Here is a 22068-nt window from a genome sequence, read left to right on the forward strand (position 1 = left end):
ACAACAGAGGTAGAGACTGGGGCATTTGTACCCACTCATTTCACATGATGCTGCTTGTATGGGGCTTTAGAACACCTGAAGCTTTACAACATCCTGCATACAGACATTGGCATAACCAGGGCCGTCTTTACCTGGGGGTGCAAGGGGTGAGGGGCACCAGGGCACAGAATTCTGGGGGGTGCCAGACACCTGCCACTGAAGTTACCTAAGTGTATTTTATTGAGCTGCTATGTGGCAGCGGGGTCAGTGAAACCTTTGACATGACTGATCTCGCGCCACCTGCCTGCTAATGCTGCTGCAGGGAGAGCACTCTGGAAAGTCTCGCTCACCAAGGCTGGGAGGAGGGGAATGACAAGAAAGAGGGAGAGACAGACAGAAAGAGAAGGCGTCTATCTAGCGATGGGAGTGTGCACAGGCTCCGGAAGAAGAGCTTGTATATATGCACTTGCAAGGGCCCTCCTAGCTCCTCTAGAAATAAGGTTGCTCCTACAATGAAAGGCTGCCCGAGATGGCTCTCCCATGCATGTGCACAATGCCCGCCCGTCTCATCTTTCACACACCTCGTATGTGTGGAGTCTTTACACTGTGTTCTTTGTCTTCTTTAGAAAAGCTGGTTTTAAACAAAAACACTCAGACAAAAACTCATTTTGGAGCTGCGCAGGCGTGAGCGCCATTTATCAAATGATAATAGTGACATAAGCATAATAAAAGTTAATTTGGGGGCTAAACTAACTTTGGGGGCGCTGGGCGGATCTTTGCACCCCGGCGGTGCATATGCTAAAGACGGCCCTGGGCCTAACAACATGAGATGGGGTCCTTGGGAAGTAACATAAGAAAGTGTCCTGAAACGCTTTTCTTAAAAATGAAATCGGGATCTAACCCTTTACCCTTTGGGCTCACCCTTGTCAAAAGCTCATCCATCTCTGTCACAAGAGTATCCAAGTTCTTCTTTGCCACCTGAAGGAGTCTCTCTGGTGCTCGCTGAGGTGACAGTAAATGCTGAGGAGATAAAGTCAAACATTTTACATTATGGATTTCAGAAATAACACATTGCTGAATGAAGCTGCTCTGTTGACCTTAATTATTGCCGCTGCTGACACATAAAGCATGTTCATAAAAGAGGGCAAGCAGTATATGCATGGGTCTGAGTAGACACTGCACTGATAAACATGTAATGTGGCTTTTCTTTATCAAATGTTAAGAGTCATTTTGTGACAATAACAGCACACATTTCATGGCAATTTGTTTCCTTCCGTCCAAGAGAAGAAACATGAATTACTATAGCATCTTCTACTTATTAATCCTCCCAATAATTTATTGTAATAGCTATTTAACCACTGCGGCATGCTTAAACTAAGTAATCGAACCATTAATACACCACCAACCCACCCTGATCTAAACATAATCTCACATGCCAACAAAAGCGTGTGTGCTGGCCTCTCTATCCAGATGTGAAATCTAAAGTTGGTGATGGTTTTGAGAATACCTTTAATTCCTGGGTCGTATTTTCAAACGAATAAAGCATTTTATATGGAGGGTGTAGCGGGCCACTGAGATTGACACTCAAAGCCATCTGGTTTAGAGATTCTAAGTCACGAAGCAGGACTCCAGTGCACTCGTCATCACAAACTGTGGGAAAGGACAGTAAAGAATATTTATTCTTGCTAAATATTTGAGGCAGATGCTTGGTATTTCAACTCAGAAATATTTTACAGTGCCCATAAAGTTCTCCAAAATATAAGGCCACTAAACTCCAATAAATGGTGCCTTAAAAACCCATGGTGCAATAAAAGGAAGGGAAACAAAGATGTGAGCAGCAGATGGGATAAAATGGGATATCTAATTGTCAACAACTTGAAAACAGGGCTTTGTGATTTACAATGTGTTTTCAGCTATTGCTTTTTTTTGTATAGGGGGAATTCAGTATATAGTGCATTTTATAAAGTCACAAAAGAGGTCACAGTCCAGAGGAGCTTATAATCTCAATTTGGATGGAGAGAGGGAAGAGATAACATGGGGATGGGTGGGCATAGGCATGGACAACAAGGATGAATGCAAGCAAATTCATTTAATTCACAATGGCTAAATTCAATTGTTGATTGGGAGTAATGCCAGTAGCGTGGCTTCATAAAAGAAATGGGACTTTTGAGTTCGGACCTAAAGGGAAAAGAGAAGCCCTGTTCACACATTACTTGCATGTAGGGCACTCACAGTTTTCCTGGGATAGTCATCGTCCCATCCCCCCCCCCAGACCATGTGTTGAATACATTTGTCAGGAAAAGATCCATACAAACATGGCTGGGACACCTAGTTGCACCCAAACTGCAAGTGTATGTATGGATCCTTTGCAGACACACAATGCATGGATGTCAGAAGGCAGCACTACAGTAGGGGTACAGCATCGGGGTGGGGTGGGGAAACTGTGAGAGGGACAAACTTATGCCAACGAGACCATTCCAGGGATAAGGATAACAAGGGAGCATGGTGAAAAAAATGGTAAGAGAGCAGGAGACTGGTGACTGAAGATGGTAGAAATGGAGAAGTACAAAATACATTGGGAAATTAAAGCAGAATGGTAAGACCTTGGAAGTGAAAAATAGGGAGGGAAATAAACTTGAGAATCAAGAGCAGGTGAATAATGCAATCATGCATGAGACATCATAATGTTCTCATTAAGGAGTCTAATAATAAAAGTCTCTGCCATAGGAAAATTAATCTAGACAATCTAAAACTAACTTAATTCAAAATTTTAAAGCAGAATGTATGCATGTAAAACAATTTGCCCTTTCATCATCAGTAGAATTAAGGGCTTGCTTGTGTTTGCAACACATGGGTTGCATAGAAGGGCTGCAGAACCACAGACCTTCCCAGTACAGTGGTACCTCGGGTTAAGTACTTAATTCATTCCAGAGGTCCGTTCTTAAACTGAAACTGTTCTTAACCTGAAGCACCGCTTAAGCTAATGGGGCCTCCTGCTGCTGCTGCGCCGCTGGAGCACGATTTCTGTTCTCATCCTGAAGCAAAGTTCTTAACCCGAGGTACTATTTCTGGGTTAGCGGAGTCTGTAACCTGAAGCGTATGTAACCTGAGGTGCCACTGTACAGATGATTAAGGATTGTGTTTAAATAATGGGACACCCACAACCACTATCTGGGATTATTCTAGAGCCCTTACTCAAGACATTAACCACAAAAAAGGGCTGCCAAGAGTTAACCACAGGACTCCATTGTGGAGCCTCTTTGAAATGACTTGGGAGAAGAGTAGTTTTTGGAGCCCCTGTTTAAATGTGTATATAAAAATGCAAAATTGTACTCCCCCACTAAAAGACAGCTGAAGTTATCCCTGTATTGGGATTTTTTTAATGTGTGAAGTTTTGCTGTCTTTTTATTAGGTTGGAAGTTGTCCAGAGTGGCTGGGGCAACCCAGACAGATGGTTGGGGTATAAGTAATATATTACTTCTACTACCATACTGAGCAAGATGGGGGGCTATGCACAAATTTTATCCCTTCCTATACTTTTTGGCATTCAGTCAAATTCATGTCAACTCTTTCTCATATAAGCAGCTATGATGCTGCTTCAGCCAGCATGGAACTAAAAGCTCCCGTTTAGCTGCAGAAGTAGAAACAACAGCAAGGAGAATCATTGGATGGGAGACAAATTGATTTAGTGCAATGAGAAGGCAACTGTCAAGCTGCACAAGGAAGCACGGAGATGTTATTTTCAGCTCTCTCCTTTCCTCACTAAGTTCTTTTTCCTTTCCACTCCATACAGTCCTCCCACTAATTTGTTGCTTGAACTGAAGTGCACTATAATTGCTTGAGTAAGGGGGCAATATTTTCTACTTTATGCATGCACATCAGAAAAACCTATTAGTGGTGCAAGTCTTCTCATTTGTGTGCTTGCGTATGGAACACAAAGAGAGAGCACATTTCCATAAATAACATATAGTTTTAACACTGGGCTCTGTGTTTTATATACCAACATCTATTCTAGTTGGTCAAGGAGTCAGACAGATCTGTCAGGCAGGCATTCAGAAACTATAAATCAAATAAATAGTAGAATACCGTTTTATTTGAAAGACCTAGAATCCTAAAAAATAAATAAAAATACTTTGTTGTGCTGGACCAACAGATAGCTGCATACTAACAGATTTCCCTACTTAACACTGATGTATACTCTTTTGTTTAAGTAACCCTTTTCTAGTTAACCTTGAAATAGCTGGCAATAAATATAGCAAAATGGGATGCAAATGAAAACCAACTTAATTCAGCATGATTGGAAAAACAAAACAAAAAACAAATCCTGAATGGCTTATAAAGACATGAAAATATTCAGAATGAACAAGCAACTGTTGCCTATAACGTGCACACTGAACATTCATCATGCATTAACACCTCTTGCTAGATAATTGGGTTGAAAAGAGAAGATGTAGCAAGTTCCACAATTTAGTAAAAGAGACAGAGTAATGTTACTCCAATATGCAGCCTGGAACGTACTGAAAACGTTTCAAGGCTCTAATTACATAATTTATACATGACTAAATATTTCTATGGTTTAATATATAAAACTGTCAGTATAAATTTGTGTTCACTATTAGAAAAAGCAGCATTATGTCCAGATCATTACTGCTGTGCACACATGAAAGACAAAAAAAATCATGCAATGTTTCAGTAAAGAGTTAGCAGCAAGCACCAGCTTTTCCTCACAAATCTGCTTCACTTACCAAACACAGCACATCTCAGAGTTGTCTTAAATGTGAAATGCCTCATAAGAAAGCATGTTTGTTAAAACAAGGAAGTCTTTTTTTTAAAAGAAAAACTGCTTGCAAAGTTAACTAAATCTTATGTGCATTAAATAATGAATTGCTTCCCATAGCACAGGTGCAGAAATTTTTTGGCCCTCCAGATGTTGGTGAACTATAATTCTAACCATCCCTGGCCATTGGCCATACTTGCTGGGGCTGTTGGGAGTTGTAGTTCAGCAACTTCTGGGCAGCCAAAGGATCCCCACGCTTGTCCTAATGCAAGGATTTTTGGTTGCATAATGGAAGTCTGCTCCCTCTTCTTGCCCCATGCCTCCTGCCTGAAGCTGTTATGGATTTCCCCTCAAAGCCTCCATGGCAGATTTGGGGAGTGTTTGTGGGGAGAGGAGCGGGGTAGTTCTGTTGTGTAACCAGAAGGCCTTGCACCAGCAAATGCACTTAAGATGGATACTGCCCTAAATTTTGCCCAGCTCATCAGTCATTTTCAAAAGAATAGTGTTCTCCAAGGCCAGAATCCTAAGAACCTCAATCATGGCAGAAAGCTGCCTCTCACTGTTTGCTTAGCAAGCCCTTGCCATCTGAACGCTAACTGAATTCAGAGCATGGGTCACCTTCTAAGCTGGGTTGGGAACCTCTGGCCCACCAACCAAATGGAATGGCCTGAAATGGGTCCCAATTTGGCTTGCGAGGTTGTTTCCCAAAAACCACACTCATCAGCCCACATCTGACACCCTATCAGGTGGGGGGTAGATACAGATACGGCTTGACAGGCTGCAAAGCAAGTTCTCCACAGGAAATTTGACTATGCAGCTGACCCTTGGAGGGAGTAGGGTGCAGTTGCTGCCCATCAGCTGACAGGCAGTGAGTTCAAGACCAGTGGATTGGCTGTGTGTCTGAGTTACCTGTGGGAGATTCAAATGCTTAGTTCAGGCATAGGCAAACTCCGGTCCTCCAGATGTTTGGGACTACAATTCCCATCATTCCCTGACCACTGGCCCTGTTAGCTAGGGCTGATGGGAATTGTAGTCCCAAATATCTGGAGGGCTGGAGTTTGCCCATGCCTGGCTTAGTTGAACCCTGCAGAAAGTAGCTTTGCCAACTCTATGCTTGGCAAATTACGTTGCCAACCATGAAATTTAAGTGCCACCCCCATTGTTGCCTGGAGGACAAAGTAGGAAGCCTGTTGTACCTGCACAATCAGGGTTCTAAGCCACACAGAGCTTTAGAATTACAGCAGGCCAGACCTTCTCCTCCAATGTGTGGAGGATGATGGGACAATGGGGGAGGCGATAGAGGAAGCAGGATCAGAAGGTCCTTGCCCTCTCCTCACATTTATTCCAATAGCATGATGGTTTAACAGGCAGAATTCTTCAGAATTGTTCCCAGTGTTTTTAGCAACACATTAAGCAAACATCACAGATGAGTCCTTATTCAATTGCAATTTTCTATTTTTGCATTCACGTTTCACCTGTGACTGTCCTTGTCTTTGATGGGAATGGACTAACCATCCAAAAGCAGATTCTGCAATGTAATTTTTGATTATCATTTTGATAGGCTTAAGTGTAGCTAATCAGAGTAAATTGGTCACATGCTGAGGACAGAAAGCAGAAATACAGGATCAATTTCACAGTGACCAGAATTCAAGCAATAATAAAAGAGAAGGCAATCTACACAGAAGAGCGATGCTGGAGAAATCTATCAGTGCTGTCAGCGCTGAAATGGTGGTTATTTTTATACTTTTATCAAAGTGTACAGCCTTCAACATCTTGTACTCCTTCACCCAGCTCTATGTTTTATTAGGCATGTGTGAACCAGCATGACTAGGGGAGCTGGAGAAGGCAACATTCCAAGAAAATATTAATCAGAAAATGACAGAGTTGATCAATATTTAGGAGGGTACATAAAAATTAAATAAATCCCATATAATCTGTCAAAGGATCTGTGAAAACCATGATGGAAGCTTTAAAAAGTATATTTTTGTGGGGTTTGAAAATCCATCTTACTCCTTCTGCTGGATGAGATTCAAACAAGGGGGAAGCTCATTTCTCAGCAGCTGACCACCTAAAAGGTAAAGGTAAACGGACCCCTGACCATTAGGTCCAGTCGTGATCGATTCTGGGGTTGCGGCGCTCATCTCACTTTACTGGCTGAGGGAGCCGGCGTACAGCTTCCGGGTCATGTGGCCAGCATGACTAAGCTGCTTCTGGCGAACCAGAGCAGCGCACGGAAACGCCGTTTACTTTCCCGCCGGAGCGGTACCTATTTATCTACTTGCACTTTGACGTGCTTTCAAACTGCTAGGTTGGCAGGAGCAGGGACCGAGCAACGGGAGCTCACCCCATTGCGGGGATTCGAACCGCTGACCTTCTGATCAGCAAGTCCTAGGCTCTGTGGTTTAACCCACAGCGCCACCCGTGTCCCTAGATGACCACATATTTGCATGCAAATGGTCCCAGGTTCAATCTCCTATAGGACTGGGATGGATCCCCTTGTGAAATTCTGGAGAGGTGCTGCTAGTCTAATGGTCAGCTTTGATATAAGGCAGCTCCATGTTCAACCCAGTGTGATCTTCTGTTCTGATCATATACATGAAGCTTTTAAGCTCTTTCCTTCAAATAGTAACCACCCCCCTATTTACTCCACCCTAGAGGCCAAAGGAGCTTCCAGAGTGGCACCCTGTAAAGCACAAGAGCCTGCTGTCAGACGTTATTGTTCCCTCCCCATGTGCGAGCAGAACTGTTTCCCACTCTCTGTGTTTGGATCTCACCAATACCAGCAGTTCTAGACATGGAAGATAGAGAAAGGACATGATTCCAGGGATATTGGAGGGGCAGCGCCTATTCTCAGTAAAATTCTGAAAAAAACACGATTCACATTCTGAAAAGCAAAACAAGCCACCCAAGATCCAGAAGTACTGTTAATATACATACAAACACATGCTATGCCTTCTCGAGCATGCCGGGGTTCACATCCTGCACACTTCCAGCCAGTAGATCCAGGTTTGCACGTGCACTGTCCAGTGACGGGATCACAGGGAACAGGCAGAGAACCATATGGATGGCACTCACATTCTTGGCAAGATCCACCAGGAATTCTTGGGTTCCCAGTGTATCCAGGTGAACATCTACAAAGTTGCAAAAATACAAATAAATATTTGTACAAATATTTATGTACAAATAAATACAAATAAAAATACAAATATTTGGCAAGGTCCAGGGAGAGGGTTTTTGTTTTTTTTAAGTTCTGGAGGGAGGTGTGGTTCTTGTGTGGTAGCACAGGTAGCACAGGCAGGTGATGGGTGGCTTTGACAAAGTATAAAAGGGAGGAGGTGGCTGCCATTGGCAAGGGGAGTCATAAGTGAGCAAAGCACTTTCTTTCATCACATATCTCTTTTTTCGTTCTTCCTATGAGCAACTCTTGTCTTCAGTGAATTTCATTCTGTCGATATCGTCCTATCTTTCTACTTAAGATCATGTTAAACATTTAGCTTTATTGCAGACACCTCCATCAAACTGCTATGCAGTAATGTGATTATACAAATGAACAATGATGGCTTTTGGAATGCTAATCTGACAGTGAAAAAAGAGGCTGCACTGAAATTTTATTCAATATAAGCTTACAAAGGAGGCTTGCTCCCCCACAGTCTACTTGAGGCCTGCAACTAATACCCAGTAACTTTTTCATCTTGGAGTTCTAGCATGTCCTAATAATCAAATGCTTCAGCATGTGAAGCAACATGTCTCAATAGCTTGGAGATATAGCAGGTTACTAGCTGGTTCTGTTCAATCCCCATATAATCCCCAAGTGCCCTTCCTAAGAATAGCAAAGTCGTAACAATCTAGAGGCATCTCCAGGGTTACCAATAACAAGATCCAACCTAGCCCACTGCAGTCATTCTGCATGACAGAAATTCAACAAGGGGATGGCAACTGACAAAAAGAGAGGTAGGAACCTGGTAAGACTTTCAGTCAGCTCTGGAGGAAAACTGTTCCTTCTATCAGATATGGGAAGGCAAAGCATAGGCAGTCTCACTGTGGCAGAAAACCACCTGTTGATAATCTTCCAAGAGATGATGGAAGATAACATCTGCAGACTCAGAAGATGAAGAGCAGAGCACTATTCAAGTCTTGCTGGCTCCACCTTGTTTGACACAGCGCTTGTTCACTGGTAGGAGCAGCAACATACAGGTCTTGCTGGTCACCTTCTGCTCTCCTGCCTTTTCACTGCCTGAATGAAGCCCATCTACTCGGTCCTACCTGCAACCCTCTGCCAACCAAGGGTGAGAGCAGTAACACTTTCCTGGTCCTGCTTTTCTTTCACAGCTCCTCCCTTGTTTTCCACGAAGTACGGGAGCTTCTGCTTTGGTTCCCCATACCAGTGAGGAGGGGCTGCACTCTGCTGCCAGCCCATAAAGGATCCCAAAGTGCTGGGATATGTGATCACTGCCCAGCTGACCTTTCTGCAGTCTGCTCTGATTCTATGGTACAGAGTCACAAGGGGGCAGATAAGCTTATTGTATTATAACCACATCTGGGAATTAGGAATGCGAATCCAATTATTTAATAAAACATATAAAAGTTAGGTAAAATTAAAGGACCCCTGGACGGTTAAGTCAAGTCAAAGGCGACTATGGGCTTGTGGCACTTATCTCGCTTTCAGGCCGAGGGAGCCGATGTTTGTCCACAGTTTTCCGGGCCACGTGGCCAGCATGACTAAACTGGCACACAGAGGACTGTGATGAGTACCACAGAAATGCCATTTATCTTCCCACCGCAGTGGTACCTATTTATCTACATGCACTGGCAGGCTTTCGAACTGCTAGGTTGGCAGGAGCTGGGACAGAGCAACGGGAGCTCACTCCATCGCGGGGATTTGAACCACCGACCTTCCAATCAGCAAGCCCAAGAGGCTCCGTGGTTTAGACCACAGCGCCACCCGCATACTGGTTGCAATTTATTCCCTTATTACAATGGGCCTCTTCTGATTAGACAAATTTAGCATACATTTATTGCTTGCTTGTCCATCACTCCTTTTGCCATTTGTTTCCTAGTTGCTACATCTTTATTTTATAATTTGTGCTCAATACTTTCCCTTACCTTTCACAGTACTGTCCTTCATATCCAGGTGGGCAAGCAGTACATCGGTAATCATTGACGCCTTCTGCAACGCATGATGGACTGAAGCTTAAAGCAGAAAATCAAAACCATAAGGTTTCATGTAACATATGACAGATGCAGAGAGGGGCATCCAAGTGATTTTGGACCCCCCTCTCACAATTTAAAAATGCAGCTGTGATGATTTTGATGCAAAAGGATGTCAGTTAAAGACTTCTGTGGACTTGTCACATCACACAATGTACATTTTCTTAATGGGAAATGTCCTGTTTCATCAAGTGACAAAATTATATAGCATTTGGTAACCGAAATGAAAGAAACTGACAATAAATGCTGTTTGCTTTGGAAAAAGTGACTTTAAATTATCATGGGCAAAAAAATCGCAACCCCCAATCTGCCACGCTGGGTATGGATGAGGCACAAGTGTTCCTCTGTCGAGCCCTACCTGAATCTGCCTCCTCCGTCACAGGCAGAGCCAAACTAGTGAGGAGAGCACCAGTGCACTTCCACCAGCAGAATCTTTGCAGTGATAATAATTGGGACTTTCCCCACCACCCTTGCCCAGGGTGTTTCTTTGGTTGAGCCACAATTCTATGCAGATGATTTACCTGGGAGTAAGTTACGTTCAACTCAATGGGATTTACTTCTGAGTAAACATGCACAGGATTGTACTGTTAATTTCCCATATTAATGGTAGGATGTCACATAACACCCATTTTCAGTAAATGTTATTGTTTTTGTACTCCTGGAAACACTTGTGCATGAATTTCTAGTGGGGAAAGGGCATCTGCTTTTCTAGTGGGGAAAGAGATCTGCTTTTGTTGCTGTTATTACATTGTTTTGTTATGAATTACAGAGTAGTTTTCTGCTCTTTTTTTTAATGGATTTGAATGGAATTCAAGTTCACTGCCAACAGTCTGAATGAGTGAACTGACCCAAAGGGGCCAGTGTCAAGGTTTGTCATTGAATAATAATATTCATAAATTCAATTTCCTTGCCTTTAGATGCTGAATGTCTGCTAGGGAGAGAATAATGCTGGTTAACACTACTACTTTCTATTGAAGTTTTTAATGTATACTTTAGAGTTCATGGTACTGTCTAGCCTGCTTAAACCCTCTTATACACTGTTTGTACTGCAGACATGTGGCTACTTCTCAGCTGGCAAGCAAATGAATAAATTGCTAGTGAACAACTAGACAAATTTCTTAAATGATGATACATGCACCCTAAAAGTGTTTCAGATACATGTTCTGATCTTTAGCAGATTTTTAAAGTATCATTTAATAAATGAAGGCCTGTGGCAATGCTGCAGAGTTGTCATTCCAGTCCATGCTGTTTTTATTTGGAGATTAACAATCTAAATCCAAGATTGACCAGGATGAGAGAGTTTGGGTTCGGTGGACTTTGGGTTTCCCACGCTGAGCTGAGGCTACATCATGGAAGTCCCTCCTCCGTCTAAGCTGAAACCAGCCTAAGCCCCTTTCCCCAGCTCAGCTGGGGTCCAAGCTAGTAGAAGTTAAGCCAGTGTAATTGACGGTGGCATAAGCCCCACAAAATGACTATTCAGGGAGCTCAGTCATGTGACCTAGCAACCCAGCGAAATTTACGTAACTTGCACCAGGGTAAATTATGCAGTTAAGATGGAACTGTTCAACATCTCCACCCCCAAATAATAAAACTATCCAAATGCTTCAGCCTTTCCGCTTACAGAATCTGCTCTCACCATTTAATAGTTTCAAGGCTACAATCCTATTCCCACTCCTGGGAGGAATCCCATTGAAATCAATAGGCCACACTTCATTTTGGCATTTCGCCTGTTTTGCCAGTTAAGCAAGGTTATTGTAAGAATTTTGTGACATGATATTTAACCTCCATGCAGACTTTAAAGCCCTGAGGAGCATGTGGAATTGTTGGAAATGTTAAGCTGATATGCCCAGGGTTTGTAGAACATGCATCAAACGGGAGAAGAGGAAAAGCATTGACGGAAGCAGGTGCCACAACATTTGCAACTACCTGTGCAACACTTGCTGAGCCAGGTTAATGCTAAAAAACCACTGTGGCAGCTGGAGCCCCAGACAAAAACTTCCCCTTAGCTATAGTGAAGTCAGCATCCTCCTCTAACTTGCTTATAATGCATTAAATCAATAGTGCTTGAATGAGTAATAAAATTACACCTTTGCAAAAAATGTAAACAAATTGATCTACTCACAAACTCATTATCCAACACATTTTCAACTCAGTGAAAACAGACCCGCCAAGCAAGTCACAGTCTCGAGATTCTCCTCCCCCTACACTCACACCAGCTCATCACATTTGAAACTGAATGCTGAATAAAGAAACAGGAAAACATGTTAAAAATTTAAAGACTTAAACTCCTACCGACTCTTAGTACTGTGGCCTCTGCAGTGAAGCAAAAGTAGAAGAGCAATACACTCAAAGCTTAGTATTCTGCCTTGCTTCATAAACAATTAGATACGTTCAACAATCTGCAGTCTAGCTAGCTAAGATGCTTTCATTCCAACTGATAGAGACTTACGACCAAAACTGGTTTTAATAAGAACACTGTGCATGTTTCAAGCACTTCACATGCCTTATCTACTTATAGTCCTTCAATAACCTTGTAAGGGTTCTGTCCTGGGCCCACTGTTGCTCAATAAACACAACATTTGTTTTTTCATAAACGACTTGGCTGAAGGAATTGAGGGGATGCTCATCAGATTTGCAGATGACACCAAGCTGGGAGGGGTAGCCAATGCCACAGAGTCAGGATGCAAGATGACCTGAACAGATTGGAGAACTGGGTCCAAACTAACAAAATGAATTTCAAAAGGGACAAATGTCAGGTTCTACACTTAGGCAGGAAGAATCAGCTGCACAAATCTAAGATTTGGGACACCCAGGACACCCGGATTGCCAGTAGTATATGGGAAAAAGATCTTAGTAGACCACAAGCCGAACATGAGTCAACAGTGTGCTGCAGCAGCACAAAAAGCTAATGCTATTCTAGACTGCATCAACAGAAGTACGGTGTCCAAAACAATGGAAGTCACAGTGACACTCAATTCTGCCTTGGTCAGACCACACCTGGAGTACTGTGTTCAGCTCTGAGCACCAAAATTTAAGAGATATCGACAAGCTTCAAGAAAACACCAGAAAGAACTTTCTGATGGTGATATCTGTTCAACAGTAGGATGAACAGACTCCCTTGGAAAGTGATGGACTCTCCTTCCTTGGAGATTTTTAAACAGAGGTTTGATGACTCTCTGTCATGAATGCAACTGTTGGTCATTGTGTTAAAGAACAGGCAGCATCTTCAAAGGATGCAAAGAAATGTTGAGTATTGCTAAAGCCTGAAATCAACATAGCACAAGTCTTTTAGATAAAACAATCAGATACAGCATAAAGGACGATGAGAAAAAGAAGAGACCTCTCAGCATAAAATTAATAACATTTTAAGTCACATTTGCAGAAGAATAATGGGATGGAAAGGTCATTAGCATAACATACCCTACCAAATGCATTCAGCATGATAGTATCTCCTTTAAATTATTTGATCGTTCACAAGTTGTCCCAAACCAACATAACATTAAATAAGAACTCGATAAATTACAAAGCCCAGAGCGAGGTACTGTAATGCTTTTATGGCAGCTCAAAATATGAGCATAAGTCTCTCTATGGCTCCCTTGTGATTATATTGAACTTGAAAGCTCCGTTCTAGCTTCACTTGTGAGAATAATTTTTATAATGCTCATTCATTATCCGTTGACTATTACATTTTCCACCCTTTATGGATTTCTACATAGCTAATTAGCCAGGAAGCAATTTCTGAAGCAAGACAATTCAGCAGAGGTGGTTCAGTCACTATTCATTGTGACTCCATGCACCATTCTTTCTAATCACTGACAACTGACCCAGGAGAACCCCAAGGGAGATCTAGGCTAAAGCTAAGGCAGATTTGTAACACAGGCTTACTTGTTGCTTGAAACAGCCAGTGGGCATGCGCAAGGCCGGCAGTCATTAGGCGATCCTCTAACAATCCCATAGAACCCATGGGCACACCTATCACAGTGGTCGCCACTAGTGTTGTGACGGCAGTTCTGCAAAACAAAGAGACAATTTTCAGGAACCAGCTTGAAAACATTTTTGTTCGTCACCACCATTACATAATAACATATTGGTTGGAATAGACCTAAGGTTTATTTAATCCAGCATTGTGTTTCTCACTCCATTACAATGAAGTGAAGCAGAATGGTGTTGGGTGAGGGAGAGGTGAGAGGGGGACAGAAGGGAAGCCAATACCACATGGGTCATCAGCTGGGGGTTCCCTTCCAAGCTTCCCCTTTTGCTCTGCAGTCTTTAATTCTGCCTCTTTATTGGGACAGTGCTAACCCCCCCCAGTACACTAAATAAGGACAGAATTAAAAAGTTGAAAGCCTATCCTTGGTCAATTCTCCAGGTTTCGGTTTGGTGTAGGAAACATTCCAAGATTTTCTGATTTATTTGTTTATTATTGAAGAACTAGGATCATTTCCAAGATAATCCAAGAGGAGCTCTGGTGAGCTCATCCATCTCTAACTGCATTGGCTCTAGAGGTCTAGTGAAGATCACTTGAGTTCTGGCTAGCTATTTGAAATCAATCCCAGCATACAATACTCTTGTCTTCTCCCCACATTACTTTATCTGCTCACTCAACTCTCCCAGAAATACATCTACTTACTACCTGAAGTTCTTCTATTAAGTTGGTCCATACTGTTTCCTGTAATCATCTATTTTTGGGTTTCTTCTCTCAGCTAGTTCCCTATGGGCTACACGAGTGCGCACGTGTGTGTGTGTGTGTGTGCGCACACACACACACACACACTAGAATTGGCCCTATTAGGTTTAGAAACTGGTCCACAGCTTGTGTGGCAAGCATGTTGGTAGTATCAACTATGACAAAGTGATGTAGAATACATTCCAGACATGTGCCAATGAGATGTGGCCAGTTGTGTTTCTGCAGCATCTGGCTGTTTGTGTTTGTACTTCATACTTTATTTTCCATTGCAAACTCTGGTGTATATATAGAACAACATATTTATTGAACAAATAAAAAAAAATCAGCTCCATGGCTGCTGTTTTGTTATGGTGCAAAAGAATTTTGCACAAAAACAAAATAATTTGATAAACAGTCTAGGCAAAGCATAATTCTTGTACCTGACATATTGAGGTTTCAGGATCACACATGTCACTATGGCCATGGCACTGACACGGAACACAGGCACCAAAAGCCGGTCCTGGTCTTCTGCCAGCAGATGTGGAAAGAAGTCTATAGAAACCTGGGGAGCATGTCTGCAAGAAAGCACAGTGAGGAAACCAAATGCCATTATATTGTGGCTTGGATAGGAAGGATTGGATAAGACTGCAAACACATCTCCATTCCCACTAGCTTTGACAGGCAACCTGCTCTTCATCATTCCAACTGCATGCTTCAAGCTGTTTTACAAACAATGCACACTACACTTTAGAAGTAACAGAACCAATCCTAATTGAAAACTCTGCTGCCAGATCCCTTGGGTTGCAAAGCAACACTACTAGGCTTTTCATATTACAGCTAGAGAAACCTTTCATTTAGATGCTCCTTCCTTGTACATCATGTATCTCTCCCTCTATTTCTTAAGAAAGAGAACTCTCTCTCTGTGTACACACACACACACACACACACCCCCCACTGGCTGTGCAAAGTGAGCAAAAGTACTCTGTATTCACGTTGTCCTTGCTGTGTTTTTCTGACATGACAAGCTAATATCTGCCTACACACAGGCTGATAGATAACAAGCAAATGCCCAGTGATACTCAGCAAAATATGTCTTCATGGCTACATTATTTATACTTGTATAATTTAAAGACCATAAAAATAAAGAATTCAGGAGAATAAAAATGCTACCATGGCCTGAGACCATTAGTCCTTGAAATAAAATTTATCTAGGTCTTGTACATTTTCTTCACCCAGCAGTAAAAATCAGCAAGCATGCTGAAAATTCCCATCAAAGATGACAGATGCAAAAAAAGAGAAGCAATCCTGCATCTTCTGATCCTCCTTTCTTTCCTATTATTCCCTAATGCACCTCATCTTTAACCAGATTGTAAACCTGTGGACAGAGTTTGCCTTTTCAGAGTTCTACAGAACTGCTTTATAAAATAAAAATAGCAACAGTAAATAATGATGATAACAAAAATGGTAGCGTTATAATGCATCTATAGTTCTTCTGAGAAGTACAGAATCTGAAAATCAACAATAAGTTAGGGAAGAGCCTTGGCTCAGTACATGCTATGAATGCAGAGGTTCAATCCCAGCATTTCCAAGCAGGATTGGTGGTGGGAGGACACTGTCTGAAACCTTGAAGAGCTGCTGCTGGACAATGTAGATCAGACACGGGGAAGCTGAGGCCCTCCAGATACTTCTGGATCCTCTAAACAGCATGGTTATAGGTAAAGGGACAAGGGACCCCTGACCATTAGGTCCAGTCGTGATCGACTCTGGGGTTGCGGTGCTCATCTCGCTTTATTGGCCGAGGGAGCCGGCGTACAGCTTCCGGGTCATGTGGCCAGCAAGGCTAAGCTGCTTCTGGCAAACCAGAGCAGTGCATGGAAATGCCATTTACCTTCCCGCTGGAGCGGTACCTATTTATCTACTTGCACTTTGACATGCTTTCGAACTGCTAGGTTGGCAGGAGCAGGGATCGAGCAACGGGAGCTCACCCCGTCGCCGGGATTCGAACTGCCGACCTTCTGATCAGCAAGTCCTAGGCTCTGTGGTTTAACCCACAGCACCACCCGCATCCCTAGCATGGTTATAGAAAGCCCCCAAAAGCCACCGCTAGTCAGAAGAATCAGTGGTGTGCCTCACAAGCAGTTTCCTATGTTCCTATGTTGCTAGTTGCGTCTTGGGACTCATCACACTTAGAGGGCCTTCACCTTTGAGCTTTCCCAATACTTTGTTTCAATTATTCTCGGTTTAGGCTTACAGCTTTGCATTTTCATAGCACCAAGACTGATTGGAACATTAAGTTTACAATGCTATGAACTAATCCTCATTCAGAATGACTGAATACAATGGGACTTGTTTCTGAGTAAACATGCACTCCTGGTGTACAATATCATGAGACGGTGGCAGAGACATGGCAGCTGCTAACTCAGAACTATGGCTGCTGCACTGCTAGCAGAAGCCTGCCTCGTTACTGAAACTCACTCAGTAGACATACACCTGCATAGTTTTGCTGAAGTGGTAACTAGGGATGTTGGAGAGTTCAGACAAAAATGGAAACAGGAACAGAAATTGCTGATGTTAGCTTATTTGTCCCATGTCTGGAAAGGAAATCAATGCAGTGAATAAGATCTGTATTCATTGTTTTAGTTGCTTTCATTTCACAAATGATGCATTATTGATTACCTTTCCCCCTAATTTACACCGTGCCACCTCTGCATTGAAATGAATGGGGTGGAGTAACGTAATGACAGCATCATTATGTACGTTATATAATTATACAAATTACATAATTTCACTACAGCAGATAGCAAGAATAATAACCTAGTTTTTGGAAGAATATGAGCTGCAGTAGAACAGAGACAGTGCTGTGTGCAAGGAATACAGGGCAGAGTGGAAAATGATGCCTTCCCACAACCTACAGTAAGTAGTAGCCCACATATCTTTAACACAGCCTGGTGGCAACGCAGGTAAGGCTGTCAGGTTCACTTAGCAGCGGAGCCAGCAGACTTCCATGGAACCACCTCATAAACTGACACCAGCACACCTTTATCCTTCCTGCAGCAGTTTTGCAACTTTTTTAAAAAAGAAATCTATTCTTACTTTAAAAAACAAAACAAATGAAGAAATAACCGTGTTCTTTAAAAAAAGGGGAGACAGGTTCTCTGAAACACGGCAGGTTGGTGAAAGTGATTGTTCAGCTATTATTTGAATAGCTGGGGTGTATGTTCCTCATACAAATTACAAAACACATATGGTCCAGCTCATATGGTCAGTGAAAAATATACTATAAGCCCTCTATTGATCCTGTAGAACAATATAGTTCAGGATGCATTTGTCAAAAAGAACTGGGATCATTATAAAGGTTAAAATGGACATGCAGTCTAAAGTGTGAGAGAAGTCTCATGCATGCACTTCTACTGTATTCCTGAGGCATTTCAGGACAGAGTTCGTGCACTGAAAAACTATTTCCAGCAGACTTGGGGACAATCTACATAGATCACAAAGATCTGCAAGGAGCCTTCCTTCCTTCCTTCCTTCTTGCAGCATGGGATTGGGACTCTGTCTGGATCAGGATCCCAGCTCTGTAGTGGTGGGGTAGTTTTTTAACCCTTTGTCCTTTACTCTTGGCTGAATCTACTTTAGGTCCCCTGCACCTATATTCTGCAATGCCAAAAAAAATCCTGTTTATATCATGTCCACAACAGGGGTGGGAAAAGCATTCAAGGTCCCTTAACCCCACACACTAAGATTAAAGCTTGTGCCCCGGCAATTTGTCAAATAAACAACCCCACACTGAAAGGAGCAGCTACATGACTAACATCACATGTTTTTGGCCCTTAGGCTGATAGAAGGAGTTTCAATTCATATTCCCTACATTAACTTAAGTCTTGTTGATTTCAATGGACCTACTTTCAGCATGTTCAAGTGTGGATAGAACCCATTACTTTTAAAGGATTCAGCACATCATTTAAGATCTTTTACATTCACTTTGGATTTGGAAGGTTTGGAATGTTAAAGCTGCCAACTGAACATACCTGGTGCTCATTTGGCATCATCAAGGTTTGGGAAAAATTCTAATTGAGATGAATACTAACACATGAAGAATTTGCTCTTCACTATATATTCCTGAATTCTGTGAACTATAGTTATCAAAAACAAGCACCATAATAGAATGTTTTAAAAGTGCCAGTAACTTTAGAAATTATACCCTTGACATCGGATATGAATAAATAACCAATATGACAGTTCTTTGAATAACAATAAAATCTTTCCTGTTTCATCTGATATGCTCTTTACATTCCTCTGTGAAATAATTTCAGAGAGGGAAATGTGAGCAAAATATGATAATATATATGATATAATAATATTTCTCAGTTGATAAGCTGCGCATAGTGTATTTTTTTGGTTTTTAAGAAAATCAAAATTGTACTTTGGATGTAAGATGTAAAGGTTTTCAAGTCCCTGTCATCTTTAAATTCCATTATAACAACTTTGATATGCATACAACTAATAACAAAATTAAAGAACATATGAAATGAACATCTCAATGAAAAAGCTCCCCCCCCTAAAAGCAGGAAAGCAAAATCACAAAGAACTGCAATACAAAGTTGACTGCTTAGCATAGCCTTTACAGCCCACTCCAGTTTTGTTTATATCCACCCCAATTTATTGACCCACCCATTTATTGAGCACCCATCCATTTTATTAGAACACCCACCTATTTTATTAGAGCACCTACTTACTAACCTAGTTAAATCCTCAAAGTGCTGTCTGGGTTGCCTCCTGCTGCACAGTATGAAAATACCATTGGTCTGGAATTGTGACAGCAGATTCACAAGAACATAAAGATCACCTGGCATAATTAGACCAAATCCAATTTAATCTAGCGTCATGGGTCAAATCCAACTTAGTTATACCCAGAGTAGGCCTATGGAAATCAGTCGATGAGACTAACTTCAATAGGTCTATTCAGGGTCCAAACTGGATGTCATAAAGGTACATGCAAGATCAAATCTCTCGACTCTTCTCTAAAGGTTAAAAGCAGCCATAGGGATGTAGGGCTAAATGGGATTGGGTCCAGAGCATGGGGTATATGTGTGTGTGTCCTTTTTCAATCAAAATAATGTCCCCGAAAACTGCTCTTTGTCCTGGAGATGGAAACAGGTATTCTATATTAATTTTTTTTTGGGGGGGGGGAGTGACGTGGCAGTGCACCTCTGAAAGTGTGGGCATTTATAACACACCCCCAACACACACACTCCACACCACGCCATGCCACGGCACACTGTGCTTTGGTAGAACTGTGTGTATGGCTGTATCAAGATTATTTGCATGGTCCTGATGCACAGAATATAGAGGGGTGGAGGAAGATACAAATGAACTGAAGGAACAGAAAGCTGTAACAAACTGTAAGCTCCAGTTCTGGAACAAATTCTGGAACTTCACCAAGTTAAACTGGAATTCAGGAAAATAAGCACACAGGAAGAAACTGGAAGAAACAATAATAGGGACGGGGAACCTGTGCTCTGTCCCTGCCCAAATGATGTTGGACTACAGCCCCCATCATCCATTACCTCTAGCCATGCTGACAGGGGCTGATTGGAGTTGGAGTCCAACAACATCCATAGGGCTACATGTTTCCCAGTCCTTTCATAAAGGAATGGAATGCTGGATGGGAGATGACTTGACCCCAAGTTATGGGTGCCCAGTGCGTGTGACGTCATGGCATCATGAAATCATGTGCAACCTCTGGTCTTGGGTTCAGAGGTGTCAGAAGGCTTCGGACAGCATCTCCAAGGCCTTGCGAGATCTCAGAAGTTGTGTGGGGGCCCTGAGGTGTGGGTGCTGAACACCCACAACAATTTTTGTGTGTGCGTTCAGGCACCCAGAGCCCCCTAGAGTTGGTGTCCCTGGAACGGTGGAAACCTTATTCATCTCATCACTACTGATAAAGTGGATACAGTATAGACAACATAGTGAAAGAGTTACTCTACCTCACAAGACAAGCCAAAATAACCCAAAGGGCACTCGCATTTCTCAATAAGTTGTGCACGAGGTGTCCTTCCCGACACATTTCCTTCCTCTGCAACTTCCATGGAGATCTCAGAAATTCTGGCAGAAGGGTGGAGAAAAAATTAAAACTAGCTAATGAATCTCTTCAGCATTGATTTGGCTTTAGTTGATACACAACATTGAATATAGCTACTTTTTCCTCAGCCTCTTGGCATCATTCATATAAGAAAAAAACACCACACATTTATTTTTGTCTGTCTCAAAGGAAGATCAAAGCTAGCACCATTTTTAACATCGTTTATAGCCGCGATTAGTCTGCACCAAGGGAACTAATGTAAAGTATACTTGCGCATTCGCCTTCAGTGTTGTTTTGTTTTAATTTTAGAGCCAAAATAACAAGAACTCGGCAAACAAAATGAAACTTTCAGGATGTGCAACACACTTCAAAGACACTGCCGATTTGCCTTTCCAAGACTGTTTTTAAGATCTGCAGCCAGAATCTAGTATTTTGTCAGAATATCATGAAGAAACTCAAACAGATGCTCCAACACACTTATCATGCCATGTAAGGTTTTTCCCCCTATTTTTTTTTTTAGTGACAGCAAACACATTGCTGAGTCTTCCTCATTAGATTATACCTTCCTTATGAAGGATGCTGCTGTGCATGTATGTGTGGTGCGCACACAAGCACACACATACACACATACCTGTGTTTGTATGAGTATGCATGGGTTTAAAGCAGGAGTGGGGAGGCAGTGGGGCAGAAGAGATGTGGTGGATGTTTATACTACAGAGAACACTTTGGAAGGGAGTAAATCATAGAAAGATAAGAAAATAAATGGGGGGGGGGAGAGGTTCCTACACATTCAGTGCCTGACTGGTGACTTACCTAGCAATTTCTGTACTTTTGTTACAAAGAACGTTGCCATTTTGGAACCAGTAGAATTGGTCCATGTGCCATAAAAACAGAGTGCTGAGAGACAGAAGCAGCTAAAACAGAAAGCAGCTAACTACATACTTGAGTTCCAAAACAAAAACAAATCACCTGTGGCATGTTAGAAAGCTCATGGCAAGTGAGGGCTGGCTGTTGCCTAGAGTCCACGTAAAGGATTTTTAACACAGATAACCAGTTTATATTAGAAATTCTGAAAAAAAAGACTAAAATGGAGCAAACAGTTCCAGTTCAAGTAAATAGAGTGTCCTTGTCCACTTTTCTTGAAAAAGGAAAACAGCCACATAATGGAAGAAATGTTTCAATTTTGAGCAGTAAATCTGAATCTGGGAACAACCAAATTAACACAGCAGGAGAAAAATGTTTGGCTTTAGGTTTTTTAATGGCAGCCTCTGAATCACTTGCTGTAATAGCGTCACTTTCATGCAGAAACATGATTAGCGTTGTGGCTAAATTGCATAGCTAATATAGAGTTACCAC

The 22068-nt window shown here is 42.1% G+C and overlaps 1 protein-coding gene and 1 long non-coding RNA gene across 8 annotated transcripts in view; both read right to left on the reverse strand.

Annotated features, from left to right (window-relative positions):
• LAMA2 (laminin subunit alpha 2) overlaps positions 1-22068 on the reverse strand; it is a 360258-nt gene that overhangs the window by 85863 nt on the left and 252327 nt on the right. For 5 of the 7 annotated variants that reach the window (XM_081907020.1, XM_081907017.1, XM_081907019.1 and 2 more), the window contains 7 exons: positions 20618-20735; positions 15071-15205; positions 13850-13974; positions 9860-9946; positions 7694-7887; positions 1487-1629; positions 901-999 (listed from right to left, as the gene is read on the reverse strand). In XM_081907020.1, the coding sequence (XP_081763146.1) occupies positions 901-999; positions 1487-1629; positions 7694-7887; positions 9860-9946; positions 13850-13974; positions 15071-15205; positions 20618-20735 (901 nt within the window). The remainder of the gene's footprint in view (positions 1-900; positions 1000-1486; positions 1630-7693; positions 7888-9859; positions 9947-13849; positions 13975-15070; positions 15206-20617; positions 20736-22068) is intronic. The other 2 variants (XM_081907021.1, XM_081907018.1) reach the window with 1 other exon arrangement.
• LOC309367692 lies at positions 4657-7653 on the reverse strand. Its single transcript, XR_014167286.1, has 2 exons — positions 7196-7653; positions 4657-6824 (listed from the first exon to the last, which is right to left on the reverse strand). It is a non-coding gene; the product is annotated as an uncharacterized lncRNA (long non-coding RNA).

This window comes from Podarcis melisellensis, assembly GCF_964234715.1.
Source record: "Podarcis melisellensis genome assembly, chromosome: 3".
Lineage (NCBI taxonomy): Eukaryota > Metazoa > Chordata > Lepidosauria > Squamata > Lacertidae > Podarcis > Podarcis melisellensis.